Consider the following 26,690-nt stretch of genomic DNA (forward strand, 5'->3'; position numbering starts at 1 on the left):
TAAGTTTTGTAATGCTTCTCCACCACTTTGCCCTGTGATCCGCCCATACACAACCTTGTCGTGGTCTTTCCAACACTGGACCACATCTGAAGAAAAAACTGGAGTCCAAGCCTTCAGGCCCTTTTCCAACTCTTCCTTTTGCTCGTTTTCGAGGAATACATCTGGCGCAGGCAGCAGGGTTTGCAGCTGTAGTGCGAGATGCAGGTCAAGCTGCGGGTGGGAGCACGAAGCACAAGGAAACCGGCGGTGGCAGCAGGTGGATGGACACCGGGAGACACATCGGTAGCAGAGGACTCGAGAGGGAGAGGATTGTAAGGGGATAAAAGGCAGTTCCTTTGCTGAGGGGTCCTTCATCGAAGGCACCAGCTCAGGCTGTTTCCGCGTGACTGCGCCGCGAATGAACGAGATTTTGGGACTCTGCCATGGGATACCCGGCATCGAAGCGGGGAGGAAACCTGGTCCGACCGCGTGGGATTTAGATGGGGAATGATGCCCGCAAACCGGGTACAAAGGAGGACTCTTTAAGAGTCTTTGTGAGTCCTAGGGAGTATTCCTTTGTATGCTGGTTTCGGGCATCTGGAGAGAGCCAAAGGGGCTCCAATGTGATCACTGGAACCGCCCGCAGTCAAGGGGCTTCGGTCCCAGCAGTGACAGCCTCTGGCGCTAGGAATGCTCCCGCCAGACAGCCTCGGGAAGGGTCACGCTGGGAATTTTCCTGCTTTCATTTAACTCAGTTATAAATTTTCCATTCTTTCGCACGTAGACAGAATTAGGCTAAAATAGGGGGATCAGTTAAAAAAAAATAAAATCTGCCTTAAATCCGGTTACATTCCAAGTAGCCCCCGAGCGACATTGGCCGCTCCCGGAAAAAAGGTATCTCCAGTGAAACCGACGGAATCCCCAGTGGGCGGGTCCCAACGAAATCCATGGAGTCTCCCCGCGGGGCGGGCAGCCCTGGCCGCTTCCGCTTCCGGCGGCCGGACCGAGGCGGCGGGGCCCGGCCGCGCTGCGGGGCCGCGCCGGGCGGGACGAGCGGGACATGCGGCCGCGGGCGCTGCGCGGCCTCCTGGCGGGGCTGCTGCTGCTGCTGCTGCTCGCCAGCTGCGGGGAGGCTGCGGCCCAGCGGCCCCGGGACGCTTCCACCGCCTCGCCTCGCCCCACGGAGGCGGCCGGCGGGGCCGCCACGCGGAGCAGCAGCAGCAGCAGCCGCCTGGCCGAGGTGTCGGCGCCGCCCGAGCAGGGCCAACCCATGACCCAGCGCGCCCTGTCCGTTCTGGTGCTGGCGAGCGCCACTCTCATCGTGTACTTCGTGATCCGGACTGTGCGGTGAGGGCGGGAGCGGGCGGGCGGCTGGGGAAACTCGGGCAGGAGCGCTGGGGAGCTCCCGGTGCCGCCTCCCCCGTGTAGGCGGGAAGGAGCTCGGTGGGGCTTGGGTAGGAGCGCAATAGTGCTGGGCCTTTCCGACCCCCTCCTGTGCTCCCCAAGTGGCCTTCGTCCATCAGCCCACCTGAATTTAATTTTGTACTTTCTCCAGCAGGTTGTGACCTGTTTGCAAATTTCTGACCCGCTAAGCTGCCGAATTTGTGCCTCTCCCCGTCTTTCTCAGTAAACATCTTTCTTTTATGGTTTCTTGCACAGTAAACTTACCTATTTTGTACTTTTTTATGGAAAGGGCCTTTAAAAAGCTTGCACTACCAGCCAACTGCCTTTATGTTTCTCATACAGTTAAGTACACCATTTGTGACCGTATTTTTTTTTGTCTTTGTAGTTTTACTTGTCTCTGTCGTGTTTTAACTTGGAACTCTTCCAGGCAAGGCCCAAATGCATGGTTATGCATAAAGCACATTAATTATGCAGCAAGTTCTCTATGTACTTTTCATTGTAGTTAATTATGCTGGTGATAATTGTGCCTGGTATTTGCATCACTTATTCCAGAAAGGCAGTCGAAAGGTGGTGTGTGGCATGTACAAGGATATACAGTAAACTGGGATATTGTGATTGCTCCATAGCTCTTACAGGTCATTCTTGAGAAGCCTTCAGTCTTATTTTTGTGTAGGATGCATATCTTGTTATCATATCTTAAAAGGAAACGTCATAATCTTTTTTAAGGGAGTAGGAGTAGACAAGAGCACTTCTCAGTGTTAGTGTTGCTCCTAACAGGAGTATATAAAAGCCTGTGAGTAAATAAAAGCCTGTCATTGCAGGAGCTGAAGAGGAAAACTCTCATCTACTGCCATATTTTCTGGATGAGTGGTAATTCCTTGACATTCCGGTTTTGGCAATAGGAAGTTGGCAGTTCTGCATTTGAAACTGTGGTACTGTCTTCTAGGTGCCACCATAAACAGGAAGGTTAAGCCTCACGTTATTCTGTAATTCTGCTGCATCTTGCTTTTGAAATTAGGAGTAGATAAAGTGCGTGATTTTGAATTTGAACTTGTAGCTGAAAAATTTTTGCAACAGTTATATAAGAAATAGAAGGTCTAAGTACAAACATCTCTGTTTTTTGAAAGGTTTTCTTGGGATGAATACATATGTCTTGCTATCAGACATAAAAACTTCAGGACTCTTTTGCAACCTTTCAACCAGGTGACCTGCTCAGTGGATGAAGGGAAGACAGTGGATGTAGTTTTTGTGGATTTTAGTGAGGTTTTAGATACTATCCTTCACCGTACCCTCCTAGACAAGTTGTCAAGCTGTGCAGTGAGCAGGTTCATGGTGTATTGGGTAAAGAGCTGGTGGAATGACAGGGCTCAAAGGGTTGTAGTGAAGAGCTGCAGCCAGTCACCAGTGGTGCTCCTCAGAGCTCAGTTTTAGGGCCGATTCTGGTCAATATTTTTATCTGAAGGCTGGAGTTTAATGTGTCATTAGCAAGTTTGCTGATGATACCAAACTGGGAGGTGCAGTTGGCTTTCTCAAGGGATCTGGATGGATTGGAGCATTGGGCAATCACCCATGGCATGATATTTAATGAGAACAAATACTAGAGTCTGCAGCTGAAACAGAATAACACTGAACACAAGTATTAACTGGGAGAGGACTAGCTGGAGGGCAGCCCTGCAGAAGGATCTGGTAGTGCTGGTTGATGGTCATCTCAGTATCAGTCAACGTGGACAAATTGCATCCCAGATGCATCACACACAGCGCAACAAGCCAGTCAAGAGAGGGGATTGTCCCCCTGTGTTCAATATTGGTGTGGCCTTCCACTGACTATTGTGTGCAGTGATGAGCCCCTCAATTTAAGAAGAATAGTAAAGCACTTCAGTATGACCAGAGCAGGGCAACCAAGCTGGCGGATGGGCTGGAAGGCATTTCTTGTGAGGAGCAGCTGAGGACTTTGGGCTTGTCTATTTTGGAGAAAAGAAGGCCTGAGGGTCAACCTTATGGGTCACCAGGGGAGGTATAAATGGGACATCAGGAAGCATTTCTTTACCAATATGGTAGTCAAAGAGCTTCCTGGAGAGAGGGTTGTTTGGACAATATCATAGTACCATCTAACTTTTGGTCAGCCTTGAATTGATCAGGCAGTTGACTAGATGGTCATTGTAGGTCCTTTCCAACTGAACAATTGTATTCTAAAACAGTCACAGGGTAAAGGATTTTAAGTTAGATTTTGTTAAAAGTCAGGACACTGCTTTAGAGTCATAGCTATGACTGTACGTGAATCTTGCATAAGTATCTCCAGTATTCTTGTAGCTGTAGTCTTTTGACTAATTGGTGTATAGAGAAAGTTTTGTGTCACAAGGGATTAGTTTATCCTTTTTTCAAAAGGATTTGTTTGAATCTAGAAATCTGTGCCAGCTTTGTGATGAGGGTTTTTTTTGCATTATCTGCAATCTGAGCATTTGCTATGGCTGTCTTAGGTTATTTTTGACTCACAGTACCAATTCACGTTCCATATTAACCCATTAAGGAAAAATGGTAAAATGTGACCATCAGCATTCTGTAAACAGATGGCTCTGCACAATGTTTGCTGATCTGAATTTTGGATCTTAGGCAAGGCTTGTTCCATGTGTGCAGGAGTAGTTCTGAAAAGCCAGATGGAAGAGTTCATTGTGTGGGGGCTCACATGGGATCTGGGCCCGTGCAGCAAAGCCCCAGAAAGTGAGAAAAGCAGATGTAAACTGTCGGTGTGTCTGTGATAAGCACTGTGCCTTAATCTGAAATGTGAGTCACTGCCTCTTCCTTCCGCGTTTTGTGAAGCATACAAGGCATTGACTCTACAAGTTCTCTCTTATTCTGAAGTGTAGGTATAAACAATGTTTTACTTGATATTCATAAAAGACTGCACAAATTATAATAAAAATTTTCAGTGTCACCATGGCTTGTGTTACACCTTTGCTGTAGCTTTGTTTCGTTTCTCTCTGATTTGATCAGCTGTTCTTTACAGATGCATAAAACACATAGAGAATATGTAACAAGGCAATTTTTTCTCACTGCTAGACCTGCTAGAAGTATACATTTGCATGTATTTCTACTTGGCTCTTACATTTAGCTGCCAAGTGCCTGTGTAGGCTTTTTATATTCAATGCAGTAATTCTGTACAAAACTACGGATGACATTCTTATTGGCCTTAATCATTTCATGTAAAACTGTTGACTCTTAAAATTGTCTGCCTCTGAATTTCACAGAGCAGAGTGTTTACACGTCGCTTATAAATTTTAAGAAACTTATACTAAATATCAATATAGAGGTATTTTAAGGAATAGTTTTCTTAAATTATAGAAGTAGAAAGTAGAGAAATATTCATGTAACTTAAATGTTTTAAAATACCTTTCAGGCTCAGAAGGCGAAACAGAAAAACCCGAAGATATGGAGTTTTGGACACAAACATAGAAAACATGGAGCTGACCCCATTAGAGCAAGATGATGATGATGATGATACAACACTATTTGATGCCAATCATCCTCGAAGGTTAGTATTTAGAACCCAAATGTACTTCTAGCAATAGAAGTGAAGGAGTGTGGGTGACAAGCAGTTTCTTTGAGAAAGCTCACTACTGTGTTTCGTATGCATAGTTGGAGAAGGGATGTCAAGATCACTTGAATTTTAAATGGGCAAGAATTTAGTGGGCAAGAAGATAAGCACCATTTGTCTTCAGCATGTGAATTCCAGAGAAATGGAGAGGAAGGTAGGATATTTTTGTTAAAAATACAGTGTCATTATTGAAGCTTATGTTAAAGTCAACAACTAGCTTTTACCTTTCTCTTTCCTAGTTTTTTTAGGTTTTTTTTTCTGCTTTTGAAGCTCCTCAGGTTTTCCTGCATATTTTCACCTGTGAGTTCTGCTTCAAGCAGCTTTGCTTCATTCTGCATTCTCATTGCTAAAGTAGTCAGCAGTCAATGATCTTCAACGAAGTTTTACATTTGGTACTGCTGCACTTAAAGGCTCATATTCTTAGGTCACTCTTTGCAACGACATAGATAGAGGAAAATTTTGTTATATTTCCTTATTGTCTTCAAATTTGGTTTTATTTCTGTATTGTCCTTACACTTAAAGATTATGATCAATTCAAACTTAAATTTACACAATTCAGACTTAAAAGTTTTCCTTTTTGAGTAATTGCCACCACACTGCACATATGAAGATAGAGTAAAAAAAGTTGATAGTATTTTCATAGTGAGGACTACTGTCAAGTACCAGAAGATATAAATGATGAATTCTACCATTCACAGCAAATAGTTGAATCACGCTGTTTAATGTTAGACTGAATAAGTCTCAAGCAGAACAATTCAACAGATGCAATACATGGTGTCTCAAATGAATTAGAAGTATTGGTATAGTAAGGTGTTCTGCTGTTTGTCAGGAAATAACATTGGGTGCAGTTCTGGAAACTGAAGTGAAAGGTTCAGTCTCTTTTAACTTTGTCTCCTTAGGGGGAATCTTTCTGATTAATTTTTTTTCATAAGTCAAAGTCTGTCTTTCTGGTTTTTTTCCACCACACACTAGAATAAACTAGTTGGAATATTTACACTTAGCGTTCCTCTGTATTACAGAATCATGTGGCTCTTATAGTTATCCCATGTTACTAGTCTTGCTCCAGTATAATTGTCACACTGTATCCAGGAATTCCCTCAGTGTCTTCCTTAAATCTCTTAACTTCTGTTGTAATTCAGCATACTGACTAGACTTTGAGGTATATGATGGCCAGTTAACATGATATTCTTTATAAATGTTTATTTGCAGGAGTATCAAGTATATTGTTTAGTAGGAAGTACCATCATAATAATAGTGTCATCATTAACAAATGGTATTGTACAATTACAATTTTCAGAGCAGATTTCTGATTTTTCTTTTTTTTCCTTGTACTTTTCTAAATACTTCAGTCTGAGGGAGAGAAAAAATTCATTTGAGTATTTAATTGTAGAAGTATCTAAACTGTTGTTTCAATATCGCTGAGAAAGTATGTGCTTAAATTATCAAAGTCCTTATTTTGATACTGGGAACTTGAGAAAAAAGTTGGGCTTTAGTTATGTTTAGTCAAGACTGTGAATATACTCTGTTTCTGTATATTGAGATCTTGTGGTGTTCTCCTTTATGGGGAGAGGCTCTTAAAATCATAAGAGTTACTTTTTATTTTGAAACTGTTCATGTGCAGCAGGAAAGCAATGCTTAACAATGTGAATTCACTCCACAAATCTCTGTAGAACAGCTTGATAAAGTGCCGTCCAAATTTTGCAAGGCAAGGGCATTGCTGGGAGGAAAGTTTGAAACAGAGAGTACTTGAATTTTTTTTTTTTTAACCTTAATTGAAGGTACTTTTTAAAGTTAATTCATTTCCCCTTGTTTCAACTAAGTCTTTTGCATCTGCATTGAAGGTTAGTAATCAGTCTTCGTGTCACTGCTTAAGTAAGAATGACCAAAGGCAGTACAAAATATGTAAATAATCAAAGAGTCACTGAGGACAACTTGATGAAAATGATACTCAGATATTCTCAGGAGATGTCGTTACACTTTGTCCTGACGTTTGCAGTAATTCAGAGAAAGGATTGGTTGGGGTTTTTTAAGGTAGCATAAATATATAGTCAGGCTTGGAGCAACTGATTAGAGAACAACAAAGAGAGGCGGCCCTTAATGGTTTTTGGATTTAGTGCTTTGTTGAGTAAAGAACAGTTGCACTTTTGCCTAACTTACCATCAACAATTTGCTTATTCGGTGCATAAGTTTCTTTTCCTAATAACTCATAATAAAAGGCACTAAAAAACTGAACGTAGTTGCAGGAAATTCTAATCTACATGTTCATATAAATTTGTTATTGACATCAAATTATAGATGTCTTTTTTCTTTATTTCTTTATGACCTGTTTGTGGTATCCACTCTGCTTTCATTTTTCTTGATTGAAACAATCAGGCTTTTTTTAAGGTAATGGTCTACAGCACAGTATGCATATGTTAGAAATTCCTATAGGCTAGTTCTGGGCTAGCTGATAAGTTTATATGACCTTTCCAAGACTAGGCAGAGAAACTGGCTTCTGTCCTAAAATCACCGTAGTAGTGTACTGGTGTCCAGATACAGTTTTCTCCAGTATTTTTTTTCAGAGATGTATGAAAAAAAAGTCCCCAGTGCCCCCTGTTGTAACACAGGTGCAGTTTAAGGGTACTCCCACTGTTACCATCACCATGCCCCTAATCTCTCTGCTGCTGCAGTTTGGGGCAGTTTACCTGAGCAGGATGTTTTAGTCATTTTGTTCAATAGCATAATATTAAATGTCCAAGTTGGAAATTCTAAACCTTGGTTTCTCACAATACAGCTTTACATACATGTTAACTGAGGTACGGTATACTCATATCACATCTTTGTTTTTCAAAGTTATATCACACTAGTTGTTTACAATCCTCATTAAATGACTTCACACAGAAACTACTTGCGTCACGCTGCAAGGCACAAGGAAGAGCACTTACTCTGTTTTTGTTAGACTTACCAAAGTTTCAGTAGGTACTCGGGAGCCTTGGAAGTTCAAAAATACATTGCCCATGGTAAATCCCTTTTTATTTTCGTCAATGAACTGTCTCTCTATTTGGAAGGTTTAAATGAATGTAGTTTTGTGGCACTTTGCTTCACAGTCCTATAGTAACTAAGAGCTTTTGCAGGCAAATTTAATAATAAAATGTCTTGTCTCTCTTGGCTCTTTCATAATGTTTAATCTTCAAAAATGTAGGCTAAATTTCCCCTTGAAACAGGGCATTTCAGATTAATGCATCTGTTTGTTCTGTTGTAGAGAAGTACGTGCCTTTCAGTGAAAGAACTTAATCTTAGAACCAGAGAAGGAGACTGCTTCATGGGAGAAATAAGAAGCAAGAGGGTATGCAAGTGTGGGGGGACTAATTTAATTTGTGTATATTATGGCATCCTTAATTTCTTGCAATAAGTAATGTACCAATTTGTTGTACCTTTTTGTATATAGAGGATTCTAAATGTATAGCCTATGGGGAGAGAGTGCTAACTGCACTAAAAAAAAACCTATTTGGAAGGGAGATTACTTGTAAAACAGGGGTTTTTTTTGCTTGTTACAAATCTTGTATGCCATTAAGTGTGGTATACACTTTTTTCCTACAGTAATCTGAATGTTAATTTAATTTTTTTTCTGATATTAAATTGTAAGTAAATATAACCACTGTGGACTCCTCAGAATTGTTAGAACTTAATTTTAATTGGGGAGATGCTTTACTGTTTACAAATAAAAAACCAAGCTACTGCCTTCTGTGTTGAGACTTTTTTTAAACTGAATTAATATGTTTTGTGTGAACTTCAGTGAATAAATAAAGAAAAGTTTACAGTGTTCCTAGCATTTAGCGTGATACTTCAACACTATACATTTTAAAAGATATTAATATAATAATGTAAAACATAGTATTGCAACATCTTGCTGTTAAGACTGCTGATTACAACTGTTGAGTCAGGGTTTTTTTTTGTGAGATCACCTGTGGTGAAGCAGAGATAAGCCTTTGGTAAAATACTAAATATTATGTAACTCTAAACTGGACTCTTGATATATAAGCCATTTGAAAGACTTGGGTCTCAAAAGACACAGTGTGACTGCAGTGCTTCATAGTTTTAGAAAAGACTGCTGTTTACTACAGATGTTTTGTTTCATGGTACTATTGCTGAAGTTGTTCCAAATTTTAAGCTGTTAAACCCCTGCAAAATTGACCTGGTTCTGTGGTGAGATTTTTGTGTGATTTTTTTTTTTTAATGTGGTTTTTCTCTGTACACAGTTGCTCATCACTCAGTGACTTGCACTCTGTTTAGCTTACATCTTGAAACATTCTTATTGTAAGACATGATAAAACAAGGAGATTTCTTAAAGATTTCTTAAAGATATTATCAGGGTGAATGGATAAGTTCAAGATTTTATTAAGAGATACAGAGGAGGTTCTTTAATCCTGAAATCTTTTGAAAGTGATTCCCTGCTTTCCTCAGTTGGAAGAATATAAATCAAAAGGTTTATGTTTTTGGCATAAGCCCTTTGGATGCTCATGACAGTATGCTTTGCACAAAATGCAATATGTGTAATGTTTTGTGAATGATCTGGACACAGGAATTAGATGTACATTAAGTAAATTCACTGGCAATACTAAACTGTTAGGAGCTGTGGACTCCCTTAAGGTTAGAGAGATCTTGCAGAGAGATCCAAAAAGACTACAGGGCAGGATGATCACCAGACACATGTAGTTTAACAAAGATCAAGTGTTTCATTCTCCACCCTGGGATGTGGTAATAATACATACAAACTGGGGGGCAAGAGGCTGGAGAGCAACACTGCAGAAAGACATCTGGGCATTTGGGTTAATGGCAAGTTGAATCTGAATCAGCAGTGCCCTGGCAGCCAGGAGGGCCAGCCATGTCCTGGGGGGCATCAAGCACAGTATTGCCAACTGTCAAGGGAGGAGATTGTCCCGCTCTGCTGTGTTTTGAGCAGTATGTCCAGAGAAAGATGAAAGGTCTCACAGGCAAGACTTACAAGAAGTAGCTGAGGTGACTTGGTTTGTTCAGCTTGGAGAAGAGAAGACAGCAAGCAAGAGTGGCAGCAGAGTGGGAGGTGCTGATTTCCTCTCTCTGATGACCAATGATAGTTCATTAGGGAAGGGAATGAAGGCGAAATTCAGATTGGATATAGGGCATAACCCAAAAGTTAGCCAGAGATCCTTTTGATATTTATTTATATCAAATTAGGTAACGAGCACTTTGTTTATTGATTTCCCTAAGCTTCACTCTGTTTAGTAGAAACAAAGATTCATTCATAACAGCTTCAGAAAACTTGACCTGTAAAGATGGAGGATGAAATAGTGCAACATTCTCACCCAAGCTTTTCATTGTTCATGTTTTAAAGAAAAGTCAGTGTCAGTTCTGACAACTATCTGACTGGATCACGCATTGTATGGAAAATTACTCATTTCTAACAAACAACTCTTTATTCCTTCCACAACTTTTTCTTAAAAAAAATCTGGAAAGAAAGCTTATAAGTAAGATAAATGGTATTTATGAAGAATCTTTATGAAAATCCTAGTTTTAGGGGGTTTAAACTTGCACAGACTTCTGCAAGAGATCACTTTATTCAAAGGTCTGTATGCCATAAATGTTTTATAACTTGGGAGATTCCACAGGGACAGTGCAATATATTTGCACTGATCTTACTCCTTGAACCCACCTTATCCACTGTCCAAAAAGAGATTTGTGACTATGCAGATTTCTATTCAGATCAAATACAGTTAACTCTGATAGAGTCCAAAGGCCCCTCATCTTTTTAAACACAGAAAACATAGTTTTATGGAGATTTCTGCTGAATCAAAGTAGAAAAATATATATCAAGATTATTGTGATGTTTCTGAAAGTTCTTTGATTTGTGAAATCAAAGTTTAAGTATCCTTTCTAGCAGATTGATTTTTAATTTTGTTTTTCCTGGTATGAAATCTACATCTTGTTTTTAGTCATTTTAAGCCTATTACACTTAAGCTACAGTGAATGATAGAAAGTGCTTTGTTCTGTTGCAGATCTACCACTTCTTTCAAGATCATTACATTTCATCTTTGTCTTGTCTAAGCAAAGCATGCTCAATTTCTTTCCTTGCAAGTTACTATAATTGACAAGCTTACTTAGTGTTCTTTCCAGTCCTGGGTCCAAGTAGTTTATGAAGATGTCAAAGAGCACTAGGCTTAAAAAGGAGCCCTGCAGAACCCCACTAGTGATCAGTCACTATGGCTATGACTATGATGTGACCCCATTCACTTGTAACCCTTTGTGCCTGACTTGTGAACCAGTTCCTTATCTGCCACAGGATGTGTTTATCCTGGTGTGTGCTGGACATTTTGTCCAGAAGGATATTGTGAGAGACGGTATCAAAAGCTTTACTATAACAGATGATTAAATCAACTGGCTTCTCTTGATCACTGAGATGGGGAACCTTGTCATGAAAGGAAATCAAGTTTGTCCAGCAGGACTTTCACCTCATGAACCTGTACCAGCTGTGATGGATGACTGTGTTGTCCTTCAGGTGTTTTTCAGTAGTTCACAGAATAATCTTAGTTTTGCCAGGCACTGAAGTGAGACTGATAGGCCTGTAGTTACCAGGGTCATCCCTCTTGCCCTTCTTGAAAACTGGGACATTGCCAGCTTTCAGTCAACTGACACCTTCTGTGTTTCTGTGATTATATGGTGATGAAAACATGTACACAGGTTGTTGCAGCTATCATAGCTTCAGCCTTGAGATGTATAAATCATTTCCCTTCCTCCCCTACCCATTTAAAAGATAAGTTACCATATTTTCAATTTATAACTGTTATTGATTTAGAGCCTTAGATTTTGTAGCAGCTTCAGAACCATCCAGTACTAGACAGTAAATGCAGAAAATAGGGTTCTAAATTAAATATGAGTAACTACACATCTGCTTTATATCTGCGAGCAGAATGGACAGTCTAGAGCTTGTTCAGTCTAAGGTAGGACACGACAGCATTCATTTTCCCAGAGGTCTTGTAAGATCAGGGCTCATTTGCCTGAGCAGCTGTGGTGCCTCTGGCTCCAGTGTTACCTGTTTTCCACTGACAGAATATGAAATATCTGAGTGCCAGAGTGCAATATTGATTTAACGAAAGTATTCATAGTCTTTTGGATATAAATAGAAGAGAGTGATTAGGATTTTAATTGATTACATTGGCAACTCTACCATTCTGGAAGAAAAATGCTTAAATTCACTTGTGTTGATGTAAATTTCAAGAAAAAGAAAGCTGAAGTAGGATATATGAAAATCTTGTTAATTATAAAATATATTGTTGTTTATTCTGCTATATGAATATAAACTGTTGTCTTTGGTGCAGATATATCTGTTCTTAGTACCTATGAAATGGGAATATTCTCCTCAGTTTTTAACACTGTAGATATTGTTCTGCCCATTTACAGGCCTAGATGTAAATAAGAAACAAAATTGTAATGTTTAAAATTTTAAATTAAAATAAAAACTCCCGTGTTAGATTCAGTTTTGTCTTCTTTCTAAAATCATAAAAGGACAAAATTATCATTAAAAAATGCAGGTTGCAAAGTTTTGGGTTTGAGTTTGGGGGTTTTAGCTGGGCAATGTTGCAGCTGTCACTGTTCTGTCACTTCAGCTGTGCTTTTGAGCGCAAAGTGTTAATAGTCACTGTAGTAAAGTACCTATACTCAACACCCCTTACGCCAAAGTGTGAGACTTGCCTTGAATATGACATTTCAGAGCAAAATCCCAATGAAATATTTAGGATTTTCTTTTGTTTAATTTCTCACAGCGAACCCAAGTTCAGTTTTGGGTAGCATATGTGCCATTCTCCAGTAAATAAAACAAGAGAAGGCAACTGTGGATATCTTTTATTTAGCAAAGTTAAATCTGCAGCTTCTTAAAATTGTTTCTAGTTAAATGGCAAAGTAATAATAGTTTCAGAATTCAATTTGAATATTTTGTTCAGAGAATATTTAAAGTCTCAGACTGGCAGTGGTCTACAGCCTTGTATGTAGAGGAATCAATATGAATTCCTTTATGCTTCAGAGCAAAGTTGCAACTGACAGTGGAAGGAAGAGAGCACATGTTTTGTACAAGCTTAGCCCTTGACCAACAAGACCATTTTGGGTTGTTAATGTACTATAATGACCACTGTTGCATGTGCCAACAATGTCCTTTGCACACTTCAAAATCATATCTTCTTGACATCAATCCTAGAAATATTTATGACAGACTCGTGAGGTACTCTGTGACAATGCATCAAAACATAACATGCCCTTAAAAAATTCTGCAGCAAGGCCTCTGAGGTGTACATATGTCTCTTTACTCCTTAGCTAGCAATCAGAAATCTAGTACCTAAGTTGTTATTTAATATCAGTAAGAGGTCATAGAGATGAAGTATGTGTGCTATAAGAACTTTACTAGCATGGCAAAGTAATATTTTCTAATTACTTGTACTGTCTTGAAGTTTATGAAATAAAATACTGACTCCTGCAAGACTTTCACAGGAGTGTTGGTGGTTGTGGGAAGAAGATGATAGTTTCTCTCTCCTAATGCAGAAATATAGGAGAGTTAACATTCAGCCTGTATTGCCTAAATCAGAGAAGTGGTATTTTGTTACCAACAACAGCAAAACCAAAAGGGGTCACAAGCTTTTATCCTGAGGGTATTTCTGAATAATGTCACTGTTACATCTGGTACAGTTGTGTGACAGAAGGTATCCTGTCATCACTGACAGAGCATTCATCCACTTATTTTACCCACCAGAGCCAAGTGCCCACCTTGTTGGGATTGCTGCCAAATAGTAAAATGTTCTTTTCAGAATATACTACCTAACACTGACTCCTTGGCTAAGCTGGCTGGTAGTCCAACCCTCTTATTTCTTTAGCTGTTGTCAGTCAGCATGGACTTCTCTTCAGCAGCAGCTGCCAAACTGAACTCTAATCAGCCAGGCTTCCTCTTCCTTACCAGTCAGGCACTCAAGAAACATGTTTGATTTAGGATTCTTAGTGGTTTTTTTCTCAAGTGACTTCCCAAGTGGGTCCCTCCAGCCATGCAGTGAAGGTGCTGTGAAGAAGGACTGATTGACAAAGCAGGCAAGCTCTGTGAGCTGATCCTATTAACGTAAGAAGGCACTGCCCTTCACTGAACAGCTGTCAATGGAACATGGATGAAGTGCTGTCAACATATTTCTTCACGTTTTATTGTGAATTTATGTATACTTTGGGCACTTGATGAAGCAACAAAGTAGTTGCATGTTACAACATACGAGTTTTCTGTCTTGGAAAGGTCATTATTTCCTCTCCGTGACATGTAGATACTGTCTTTTATGTTACGTGTTCTTCTGTTAGCTTCTTGAGAAAGAAGGGCTGGGTCCACATAACTTGAAAGATAATGAAATGGGATGGAGTGATGTGAAATGTTAAGAGGCCTTTGAGGAGCCATGAAATGAATGGAAAGATGAACCTTGCATAGGTATCATTCAGAGGTGATGTCTGCCTTCCTCCCTGTTTCAACAAATCTGCTCTTTTCCATTGTTTAATAAGTGCTGACAATGAGACATCCTTCCTATGAGATGCTCTCCTAAGGAGGATCATTGTCCAGAAACAAAGGGAACCTGCAAGATACCAGCTTGGATGATTTACTATTTCTCTTGTGAATTATAAAGTATGCAGCAGATCATGATCATCCTGCCAGTGCAGAAGGCAAATCTGGTGTGTAGGGGATGCCTGAAGGCCCAGTTCGTGGTTATGTGGCAGAAGTTAAGGATCCACTATTTCCAGTAGCCTTGATGATTGGAATTGGAGTAATGTTAGCCACTGGAGCAACAGGGGTAAGGCAGTCCTGCTGACAGTGTTGTAGTTGGTGCCCCATGTTTGGAATAGGTACCAGCTTATTGCGTGAGATAACTGCTTGAGCTCTTCATTGCATCTATGTCAACTCTGCAGTACTGAACTGCTGTGCGGCTCATCCCTTGGAGATTAGTGTTACCTGCTTCGGGATTGCAACCAAAGCCCAGAAAATGGAGTTCACTGAGTTGAACACACCACCAGCTCAAAAACTGGCTCGGGAGTGTACCCTCCTGCACCCAGAAATTTATGGCTAAAGAAGTTGCAGGGATCAGCCTGTATACCTGTAATTTTTTAACTATGGTGGGTGTAGACTCAGAAACTGCCAACTCAAAACTACTCAGCAGCTTACTCTTTTTTTTTCTTCCCTGACCAAGTTGTTGCAGACTCTTCTGTGCTTTACTAGATATCTTTTGAAGTTCTACTTGGTAAAAGCTCTATCTCAGCTACCTCCACCTTGTCAGTCATAGGTTGGTGCACCATACTGGCTCAGTGAGGTTTGTGTGGACATTGAAGGTAAAGGTCAGGCAGAGCTTAAAAGAACATATCATAGATGAGAGAGAAGCTGATGAATTGGTAGCGAGAAGAGGCCCAGAACAGTCTTGCCAAACTTAGAGCAAATCTTGTAATTTTTGCTTTAAATCATGCCTTCTTCATGTCTTAAATCTTGATTTAGTGATCCCTCTGTGGTTTATTAGTGTAGGTATGAGTGAAGATATATTGAAATCCTGCCATATGGGAATGTTGTATGCATATAGATGAAACTGTGTAGCCTAAATAAACCCTTTGAACTAAAGTGGCAGGCTGACCTAGACATAGTCACTCAGGCATGTACAAACAGGACAGTTGTATAAGTCATGTCTTGTATTTGTGGCAGATTTTTTTTTTAAGGTGAACGCATCTTTGTAACCAAGCACCTTCTATATATAGATGTCAGCTCAGACAAGTGGCAGATAATATTTTCATTCCAAATATAGTATTGATGTGAAAAAGCAATGATGGCTATGTCTCATTACAATGTATTTAATTCCCTCTTGAGCTCTATTTGAAATAGATTCTTCTAGTTCTCAATACAGTGTACTAAGAGAAGATACAGTTTATTAACAAGCTGTGTGAATATTTAACTCCAGAATAACTGCTCTACTCACAGCTCTGCCTTGCGATGCTCTTACTATGCATTAATATTGCCGCTTACTTAAATTAAACAAGCAAAGTTATCAAAGCACTTAATCATATACTTGTTTCCCACAGAGGTCAGCTGGATTTAACTTGATGTCTTATGTCTCTGCTTATCTTGAAGCATTTCAAATAGCAGTAATGAAATTCCAGTTTGTTTGGAAAAATCAGGTAACTATACCAGGCTACTGCAAAGCCATTCCCTGTGTAAAGTATGCAGACAGACACCATACCTTGTTTATGTCAATAAATTATGTGTTGCTTAGTAGAACTAAGTGAAACTTGACAGACCATAATGTTCTGTCTTACTCTGAAGTAGATATATTTAAATTAGTCTTATGAAGTACTTGGAAATTACTTTCATATGAAGAACTTGCAAAGCACTTTGATTGCACTTGTTCCTCAACAGATACTCGGAAGGTTATATGCTTCAGTGTGCCAAAAAGAGGAACACTCATTCAACTTAAAATTCGCAATTACGTATTTAATGGCAGGATGCAATATCAAAAATTCAGCTACATGATGTGTTAAACATTATTCTTTGCTTTATATTGAAGTAAAAATTTGATCAGGTTTCGCTAGACAATCAAATTCCGTGATATCTTCAAAAATAAATGAATTTAATTTGCTCGAAGATTCTTGTTTGATATGAGTCTGTGTTTAAGACAGATGGAAATCTGTACATGAATTCTGTAATGTCTGTTTCAAGTAATCTTTAGTGTTACCTTAAGGGGTTTTTTTTTGTCTTCTTCCTGATCAGAAGTCTGGTTTTCTTTTTTTTTTTTTACTGTTTTTCATGTACATAGAGTAACAATGGTCTGGGTTACACACTTTTTTTTTTAATTTTAAATCTAAACTTTTTCAATATTGTAGTTGATCGCTTAGTTGAGAACTGATCATGAATATTTATATAGGGAGTATTTCAAACAGAAGTTCTCTGACACTTGTTAGGTTCTGTCACATCACATTACATAGAAAGCACTTAAAAATAGCTGAAGTTACAATACAAAATCAAGTGCTTAAATGTTGGAAAGTATCATTCAGATTTTCTGAGCAACCTTATTTTAGTTCTTGTCTATAAACAAAATGATATTGTCAGTATTGCTGACTGTATCTCATTTTCCCCCCCACAGGACTTTCCTTGCTTATTGCTGGGTGAAGAAAATAAAGACTTTAATTGTACTGTTTTCTTCACACATTGGCATGACTTAGACCATATTCTGAATTCCAATGTTTTTCTACATAAAGAGCAACTACTTTTCTCTTGGCTTTTTTTCCAAGACACCCATGCTAATTGTGTCTTAGGTCTTCAAATGAATAAAACACCAGAAGTTCTTATTCCCATTTTGTAGTTAGGGTACTGAGACTGTGAGAGACTAAAATGTTACTGATTTCAGTAAGTTTTCCTCAGTTAGAATAGCTAGAAATTATTTTCTGGGGTGTTGAAGCATTTCACATGTTCTGAGCATGTGTTATTTTTTTCATTTTCATGTTGTAAGAACTTTTACAGATCAGAGCCAGAATCTTCTTTTGATTGACCAGCAAATGAGAACTACATAGTGAAGGACAAACTGGACAAATTTTGAGTTAAAACATGTGTTTAACATCACCTGAAACTTAGTGGCAGAATTTGGGCTGGAATCAGTTTCTGTAGAGCATTGTTCAGTTTTGTTTCCTTTTCTTTTTCCTTTTAGTCTTGAAATAAAACACATAGATCTTTTATCATCATGTATCCCTGGTTCATTCACTGATTGTACTCCATCTGGTGTGCTGAATGAAGCAGGGTCTTTTGGGAAGAATACTTTCTGATTATGTGATTAAGGGCTGTATTGCAGTGCACATGCACAAGGGGGCAACTTTCTTCTGCTATGATTAAAGAAAAGTTGTTTGTCTTTGGGGAACTGAGCTAGTAATCAGGAGGAAAAAACAGGAGAATGAACTTAAGAACTGTTAAATTAAACTTGCAGTTGTTTTGGAAGGGGGATAATTTATTAAATATTTTTTGAAGGAAAAGGGATTTCTTTGAGGATAGGGGTATGAGATGATGTGTTCAAGGAATAAAACAGTCTTTTGAGTAGATTTTCTACAGGTTTCGATTTACTTCATTGTCTAAGAGAAACTAATTCTGAATTTATTTGCTTTGAATAACCTGTTACAAATCTGGATCTGTGAAATGCATAAATTATCTAGAATTCAATAGTAATTTCTTGAGGCTGACAGCAGGAATTTAGTGGTTGGCAGACCAAAAGGTTGAAGGAACCATTTATCTGCAGTTGTAAATTTTAAATTCTCTCTGAGGATATGCTTTACTTCTGTTTGTAGTAGATACATGTCAGCAGTCTGTCTTGCTGTGTTACAGCTATGTGCTCTGCTTGCTTCCTTCCCAACCATTAGTATTTGGTTTGCTTACAAATAAATGTGACAGACCAAGAGCCTAGAAAGTAAGTAAATGAAGCAGACAAGAAAATAGACAGGAAGAAGCAGCGTCTTCAGTTTATGGCTACAAGATGTAGAGTCCACTACCAACTGCCACAAACTTTGCAACAGGTAGGGCAAATCATGAATTATTTGCTAGTCTAAACTCTTCTGATTTTCCACTCAAGAAAAGTGAGAGCAGAGGCTTTCCTTTTATTTTTTTTTTCTAATGAAGGAGGAATAAAAGAATGTAAAAACTTCATGTAAGGGTCAGTTTTAAGTAACATATCTTTTCTGAATTAGGGAAATTCCTAAATCCCATCTTACCATGTAATACAAATTATATGGTTGGGCTTGGTCTTCCTCTGCTGAAGTAGATTCTATTGAATGTATGTCTAACAAGTGTAGTTATACATAGATAAGAAATGAAATATGACAATAAGAAAGGTTTATTTTTATTCTGAGTGAGGAATAACTTTCTCATTAATGCCTAAAAAACTAACTAACAGGAAGTTTATTAATGGTAGATTCCAGAGGAGACTGCTGAGCCTACCTACATCTGTGCAACCCTTGGCCTGAGTTAAAAGTCAAGTTATGGGACCAGGTGGTAACCAGGGGGAAATAGCTTCAACATATCAGTCCTGCCCCCCAACTGCCAGTGTCTGGGGCAAAACCAAGGAGAAATCAATGCACTGGATTCGTATGAGTGTAATGCTTGTTGGTCATACTGCCTCGAATGTGAACACAGACGCAACACTTTAGCAGGACTGAGCCAGAGTGGCTGCAAGTGAGAAGAGCTTACAACAAACCGAGAGGTGGCATTGGACTTCCAGCACTCAGAGGTCCTGAAAACACTTTGGATTCCTAAGCTGCAGAAGATACAACCAAACTCAGTTACTTTCAGCTTTGCTTGTCTTTTAGGCCACATCATCATCATGGCTAGGCTTCGCGAACGAAGATTTGGGAAGCGTTGAGCAGCAGCATTTAGAAACAGCAGGAAGAAATAGTGGATAGCCAAGAATTAAAATCACTAGTGACTTAATCCTCCTGAAAGGAAGTTGATCCCTGAAAAGGGATTTGTATACAGAAGTCCACTTTTCAGATCAACGAAAGTTTGTGAGATAATTACAATGCATGTTTACTAATACTTGGTTTAAGTCATTTCAATGTTTAACAACTTGTGTTTGTTGTTTGGTATTCAAGGTTTCCTTGGCTAAGTCTTCCTTCCTTTCCTCTAATTAAACATGATTCAATTCTCCAGGGGAATAAACATTTTTTTCCCCTCATATTAAAAATTATTCCTTGATTTCCTGTTATTCTGATGGGTAATAGCATATAAATTTTAGGGATCGTCCTTAGTAATTTCCTTGGCCACAGGGTGTCAGCACTAAGCATCAAGCCCAGAGCGCTCTGTTTCAAGGAGTTCACCAGGACCTGGGGGGGAGGAATGAGGAGCACCAAACCCTCCAAAGAGCCCCAGATGCAACGGTAGGACTCCCAATAGCTCCTTCTTCTGTTTGGAGACACAGTTCTCAACCTGAGTGTAAATTCTGTTTTCAAGTTTGTTAACAAATGGAGTTTCTGACAGATGGCTACAACTTGACATTGATGCACAAAACCAATTATAATGTTAACTTTTGCTGAAAGTGGCATGAAATATTCAGGTGAAAGGACTTTTTTTCAAGCTGCTAAGGGCAGAATCAAGTAGAATGCAGGACTACCTTCCAGTAGAATATTAGAACTAGGAGAATGAGTTTTCCAAATTCACACCAGAATTTGCTATATAGCAGCGAATAAGTAGATACTAGAAGTAAGTCACCATATATTTTAGGTATGAAGGATGAGGAGAACAATAATTTTCATTACACTTAGCTAAGATAGATTTTACTTAAAGAATTATATTGACCGATGTATTAAAATCATAGGATCAGAGAACGGCTCAGGTTGGAAGGGACCCTCAAGATCACCTGTTCTAGTCCCCTACCATAGACAGGGACACCTTTCACTAGACCAGGTTTCTCCAAGCCCCCTCCAGCCTTGCTTTGAACATTTCCAAGGATGGGGCATCCACGGCTTCTCTGGGCAACCTGTGCCAGTGCCTCACCACCCTCACAGTCAAGAATTTCTTCCCAATATCTAATCTAAACTGACTCACTGTCAGCTTGAAGCCATTGCCCCTTTTCCTGTCACTACATGCTCTTGTAAAAAGTTCCTCTCTATCTGTCTTGTGGGCTTCCTTCAGGTACTGGAAGGCCACAATTAGGTCACCCCAAAGCCTTCTCTTTTACAGGCTGAACAATCTCAGTTCTCTCAGCCTTTGCTAATAGGAGAGTTGCTTGATCCCTCTGATCATCTAGGTGACCCTCCTCTGGACTTACTCCATGTTCTTCCTGTGCTGGGGACTCCAGGGCTCTAGGCAGTACTGCAGGTGTACTTGAGTATTTATATACTTGACTACTCAAAGTATTCTTGAGTAAACATTGTGAGTGTAATACTCAATGTATTTCAAGTATAGTTATTTTGAAATTATGACTAAAACTAACTACTCCATGACTTAAACAGTAAATGAGTAGATATTTGTCAGTAATGGGCTCAGTTATAAGAGGTTTGTTAGCACTAAAATCTGACTTGATGCCCTTTTTCTAGCTGATGGGCAGGCATGGCTGAATCTTGTCATAACAAAGTTATAAGTTACTGTAAGTAATGCAGTAGTCTGTCCTTCATTCTACCTTCTTTTCAACCCGTTAAACCTTACTTCATATTGTAACAATGGGTCTTTAATCAATCTATTTATTCATCCAGACTGCATATGAAAAACACGCAACAATGTGATTACTGTGTTTGTGAAACAAATTAAGAGAACTATGTAAAATTCAACAGACCATGTGTCAGAAATGTGGCCTTGAAGTTAAATATTTTTCACTGTCTGCTGCTTTAAAAAAGCTTTTTATTCACATATGTTATAATACTTTACTGTGTGATAATGCTTTTTTTTTTATAAATATCACCAGTATTTTTTAAGACTAGAATATGTTGTATTGATTTCTTTTGACTGTGATAGTAAACTCAATTTCTGGAAATAGTGTTGTAGGTGCTTTCTCATCATTCATTCATTTATGGCAAAGAAGAGAAAAATGGATGCAAAGAACTAAAATGAAATAAATCTTGCTGACATCCTAGATCAGGCTAGGAAAGTTAGAATCAAGTTTCAGTTGGGATCATGATGAGATTAGGCCTTCTGTAGCCTTATCTTTTTAAGGACAGAAAGAAAGAAACTTACATGCGGTATTTTAACATCTGTGATTTTACATCTCAAAAAAAAGGTTTTACAGTCAAAATTGTGGAGTACATATTTTTAAAGTCCTTCTGAGTAGTGCCCAAATCTGAATGACCACATAATTGATTTAGATTCTAGTAGTGCACTCTGCACTCCTATTTAAAAATATCCACCCTTATCTTTTAAATAATATGCTAGTGTTTATAGTTTCACAATTCTTTGCAATCTAAGTTCTTTGTTGAAACTTCCTTCATTTTTTCTTTACTCTGGTTAGGTACATGTTTAAAAACTCTCTGTTTCTTTACCAAAGTCTTTCTTTTGCAATTGGAAGACCCCAAGTAACCAATACATTTTTTTAGTCAGGACAAATACCTTCCAGTTCTTTTGCAATTGCTTGCAGTTAGTTTGTTTACCTGATCTCCTACACGTCTTCTTGTGTGAACTGCTTTTATAAGTTCAGTACTGCTGCTTTTGTAAAAGTTTGTAGAAGTTTTCTAAGTGATGGGTACTGGTGGTTGTGCAACCCAAGACAGAGGTAGGAATTCACTGAGGAAAATAGTAATTAATAAATTAAATACCTTGAATACAGCTAGTTCTCTATACAACTAGTGTACACTAGTATTCTTACTTAGTGTGCAAGTTAATATATGCTATTATTTTAATTCAGGAAGTTAGCAATTATTTTAATGTGCTTGGTTATATTTGACACCAGAATAGAATTTCTAAACATATCATTCTGATATGCAGATGATAACTACTTCTGTTACTACTCTGTAATCTGCAAATGAAAGAACTTTCGATTGTTTGTAAAGAGAAATACAACTAAACTCTCAGAAAAAGTTAGGAAATAGAATCCAATGTATCATAGAATCAAAGAATATCTTGAGTTGGAAATGACCCATAAGGACTGTTGAGTGCAATTCCCTGCACTTCACAGGATTACCTAAAACTGATCCATATGACCAAGTGCTGTGACCACTTCCCTGGGAAGCCTGTTCTAGTGACCAACCACTGTCTCAGTCGACCTTTTCCTAATGTCCAATCTGAACCTCCCCTGATGCAGCTTCATTCCCTTTCCTCATGTCCTGTCACTAACCACCAGAGAGATCAGTGCCTGCCCCTCCGATTCCTGCCCTGAGCAAGCTGTAGATTCCTATCAAGTCACCCTCGACCTTCTCTTCCCCAAACCAGGAAGGATCAAGGTGACAAAATGAAGGGACAAGAAAATAAAAATTAAATTAGCATAGCAGTATCATTGATTGCACACTGCATTTTTTGTCCAGCATTTTGAGTTTCATGACTGCTTTGAACTCTGCCTGTTTCTTCTTCGCAGTGACATTCATTGTTAATCCATTTCTAAACTACCATTTCTTCTTCTCTCTTATCCCCTCACTTCTCAGCATTTAGCTGGTCTTCAGCTCCTTGTACTCCTTAATCACTCTTATCTTTTGACCTGTGGATTCTTGACTGCCCTTCATGATCCTAAGCTAACATCTAAATGGGATATAAATGAGTAAACCCTGGGAAGCAGGTATTTTTCAGGCTCTAAAATTACTATTTAATACCCAGTGTTGCACATAAGAAACCATTTGCAATCTCACTTAATTTTGGTGAGTTGATAGACTCTGTAGTGTAATAAAAATGTGAACTAAAATGGTTTTAGTACCTTTGTCCTCAAATAGACTACACTAATGACTATGATCATATGATTCATACATCCTTTTAAACCTCTTTAATTTTGGCCTCTCTATCCATAGGAAATATGGTTAGACTGTTTCTTGAGTACATAGAAGACACAGTTTTCCCTGAATCTAAGGGAAGCTTTGGAAATTTTGAAATTCTGTGAGACTTACCAATTTTTGGTTTTTTACCGGTATATGAAGCAGGTGTAGCTGCACTTTAATGTCTTCCTTTCTGGCTACAGAGTAAATCAGGATAAAACAATGAGGGCAGGAGACAGGAAGTGACAGCTTGGGTAGAGAAAATCAAAGTTCTCACATCCTTCAGTACCCTTGGAGGTAGAATCCAGAGATGAAGGAGGCTGGAGAAGTGCCAGGATGAAAGATTTAGGGGAAGAGGGCAGCCCTATGTCTATAAAAATGGAAGGGGAAAATTGGAAATCAAGACTAAAGGAAAGATCATCATAGCTGCTTAAATTTTGTTACATGAAATGCAATGTGTTCGGTGTCCAAGGGAAAAACAAAACAGGTAAGGAGTCCTGTAGACAATGCGTGCTGTGAATTCTGATACCAGATGTAGAACAGTCATTTTCCATCTCATTGGTTCCCATAAGATTCCTTCCTTAATGCAAGAAGATTTTCCAAGGTGCATCACTGCTGACACCACCCTTCCTGATGGATTTCAGACAGGATCCAGGTGCTGCAAATGAGAGGTTGGCTATTTTATCATTTGAGATAAAGAAAAAGACCCAAGTCATTTTGTGATTCTATGATTCCGAGTTGCAAGAAACACCAGTACTTAGGTCAGCTCCTTCTCTCAGGAGAAGAGTATCAATTTTGTGACACATGTAGTCCTCTGAAAGAGAAATTTCCAAAGAGAAGTCTCTTATATCTCAGGCCATTGGCAGCTGTCTAAAATGAAGTTGTTGCTGGTTTAAGAAAAAAGTAATGCCAGCCATGAGTAAGCCTCACATGCTTCTGTGCAATAAACATACCCTCACTGGTTGGGTATTTACAGAGTATTTCACAGTAATTGCAGCAGTGTGTTAGTTCAATGTGCTTCTATGCAGGTGAACAGTTTTTAAATAGAGCAGCTGAATTCTTTGGATCTTTATAAGAATATTAAGGATTTTAGCTGGAATTTTTATTCCTAACTGTCAGCAAGGTCACAAGCTGTCTGTATGTTCTTTGTACAGATTTATAAATATGGAAACTGTCTCAAGTGTGAATATGTCATGCCAAAGTCACTAAATCTTTCCATGTTAATGTATTTGTTCTATTATCAAGTCAGGAGGAATGGAATAAGGGATCTATGCTTAGAGATTGTTGAAAGTCCACACAAGTTATTGTGTACAGTTTCAAAGGAAATTACAGTGCTTACATGGAATGAAGGTATTTGGCTATGAACACATTTTCAGAATATTTAAGTTAGTAAATTTCAGAACCTGATACTTATCACTCATATCCTGTAGCTTTTAAAATATCAAGGGCTCAAACCAATATTATATTAAATATTCTCTAGAAATGTTGTTACCTCCTAGGACTTACCTGAATGTGTCATGTTCCTGATGGCCACTGAGGCAGTTCAGATCAGCTAATAGTCTTATAGTCTCCAGACAATTTTAAGCCATAGTTCAGGAATTAGTATGGGTCAGAACAGTATGGTTCTGTTTCAAACAGATGTTTTGCGTGTATCAAATTTTTGTATGAAGAAAAAAAATATTACTCTACTTTGATGGAAGATAAATATTCAATCAATGGAGACATTAGTCAAAATATTTCAATGTAGGGAGCACTATGGAGGATCCTAGTGTCAGAAATCAGTACCCATCACTACAGACTAATAGTATTAGTTTGGAAATGTTGCTAGCCAAAAATATAACCTGTTGAAGCTAAAATATTACATAGAAAATTGTTTATTTCAGCAAAAAATGTTTTCTATTTTTATAAATGTTTTATACCTCTTATTTTCTTTGCAAGCAAAAATATAACTCTTTTTTCCAATTCCTGATATGAAACAAAATTTCCAGTGTCAAATAGGCATTTGCCCTTCCATTTTAGGTCTTAATTACATTTGAAAGTTCATTTGAAATATTGAGCCAAATATTCAACTGTTCTTAAAGTAACGATATGTTAAATTTCAGTCAGTTTTGAAAAATAAATTTAGAGCATATTGGCATCTGCAAAATACCTATCTTTTCCAATTTTGTCCTAGTTTGAAAGAACAACAATTCTTGTAGTACTAGAAATTTCTCAAGAGCAAAACACCCTTGTATAACCTGGGCAACAATTTTATTTCCCCCAAGCTCCTCAAGTCTGTTTCTTTTCCATGAAGTACAAGCCTAGAGGAGATTTTCATGACATTCAATTACTAAAGGCAAGTCTGAGGTTTTGATTGCACAAGCTTGATCCTCTGGTTCCAATAAACCTAGTCATTGTTTGGCTCTGCATAGCTGAAACTAGACTTTAAGAAAATCTTCATTCCTATTTAGGCACTTAAATAGCTGATAGATTTTGAGAAAAAATCAACTCTTATTGTGATACTGATGGTCAAATTTTTAAGAGAGAACTGAAGTAGAGGTTTAACAAACATGTCTGTCTGTAGTAAAAGAACTTTCTATTAAAACCAGTTATAGTTGCTTTTGTTACAAAAACCTAGCTATAGACCTACTCATAGATAGCCGTGAAGGAGTTTAAACAGGCTCCCAGATGAAAAATTAATCATTAACCATAAAATACTAAAATTGAGCTGAATAAGCAACTAAAATATGGGCTTGGCAGCAGAGATATCTGGAACTTTATTGGTTTTTTTTCACTTCTCTTTCTCTTTGCTGCATCTGCCTGTGGTGGAAGATGAGGTGACAAAATCATTACAGAAAAACACAGAGCAGAGTAACACACAGGCAAAAGTTTCCTCCTTTCTCTCCCTCAGTGCTGGCCACACAGCCACCTCAGCTGTGATCACTGGGCTAGTAATTGAAAAATGAAGGAGCATACAGATGCTGGAAAACCCCGAGGATGGGAAATATGGGTATTGGCATTTCTTCCTCTGTGTGTGTGTGCGTTTACATACAGAAAGGGCATACTCTTTCTTATAGTTATGGTTTTTTCCTTTATCCTTGCCCCTATAATTACTTTTGCAGGCAACAAATCACTTTATAACATGTCGTTTATGCTTCCACATTTAGTGGCATTTCCTATGACTTTTGCAGATCCTGCTTAACTCATATTTTTTCACCCATTCTCTTTCTCTCCCTCCCTTCATCCCTCAAAGCGTACAACCTTCTTCGATATTAACACAACTCTTCACCTTTCTTAGACAAAGACAATT

At 38.5% G+C, this 26,690-nt stretch overlaps 2 protein-coding genes across 4 annotated transcripts in view; one reads left to right on the top strand and one right to left on the bottom strand.

Annotated features, from left to right (window-relative positions):
• LOC127468896 (uncharacterized) overlaps positions 1-26,690 on the bottom strand; it is a 76,381-nt gene that overhangs the window by 45,519 nt on the left and 4,172 nt on the right. The gene's annotated exons all lie outside the window — the stretch shown is intronic.
• Positions 980-26,690, top strand: part of FAM174A (family with sequence similarity 174 member A) — a 36,190-nt gene continuing 10,479 nt past the window's right edge. Inside the window, exons 1-4 of one of the 3 annotated variants that reach the window (XR_007903737.1) lie at positions 981-1,326; positions 4,778-4,912; positions 5,017-5,129; positions 8,217-8,695. Coding sequence is in view for 2 of the 3 variants with exons in the window: in XM_051782708.1 (XP_051638668.1) it covers positions 1,040-1,326; positions 4,778-4,912; positions 8,217-8,238 (444 nt within the window). In the remaining variant the exon portion in view is untranslated. Of the gene's footprint in view, positions 1,327-4,777; positions 4,913-5,016; positions 5,130-8,216; positions 8,696-26,690 lie in introns of those variants that run through there. The other 2 variants (XM_051782708.1, XM_051782707.1) reach the window with 2 other exon arrangements.

This window comes from Manacus candei, unplaced genomic scaffold, assembly GCF_025592945.1.
Source record: "Manacus candei isolate 608988 ecotype Guabito, Panama unplaced genomic scaffold, ASM2559294v1 h1tg000016l, whole genome shotgun sequence".
Taxonomy (NCBI): Eukaryota; Metazoa; Chordata; class Aves; order Passeriformes; family Pipridae; genus Manacus; species Manacus candei.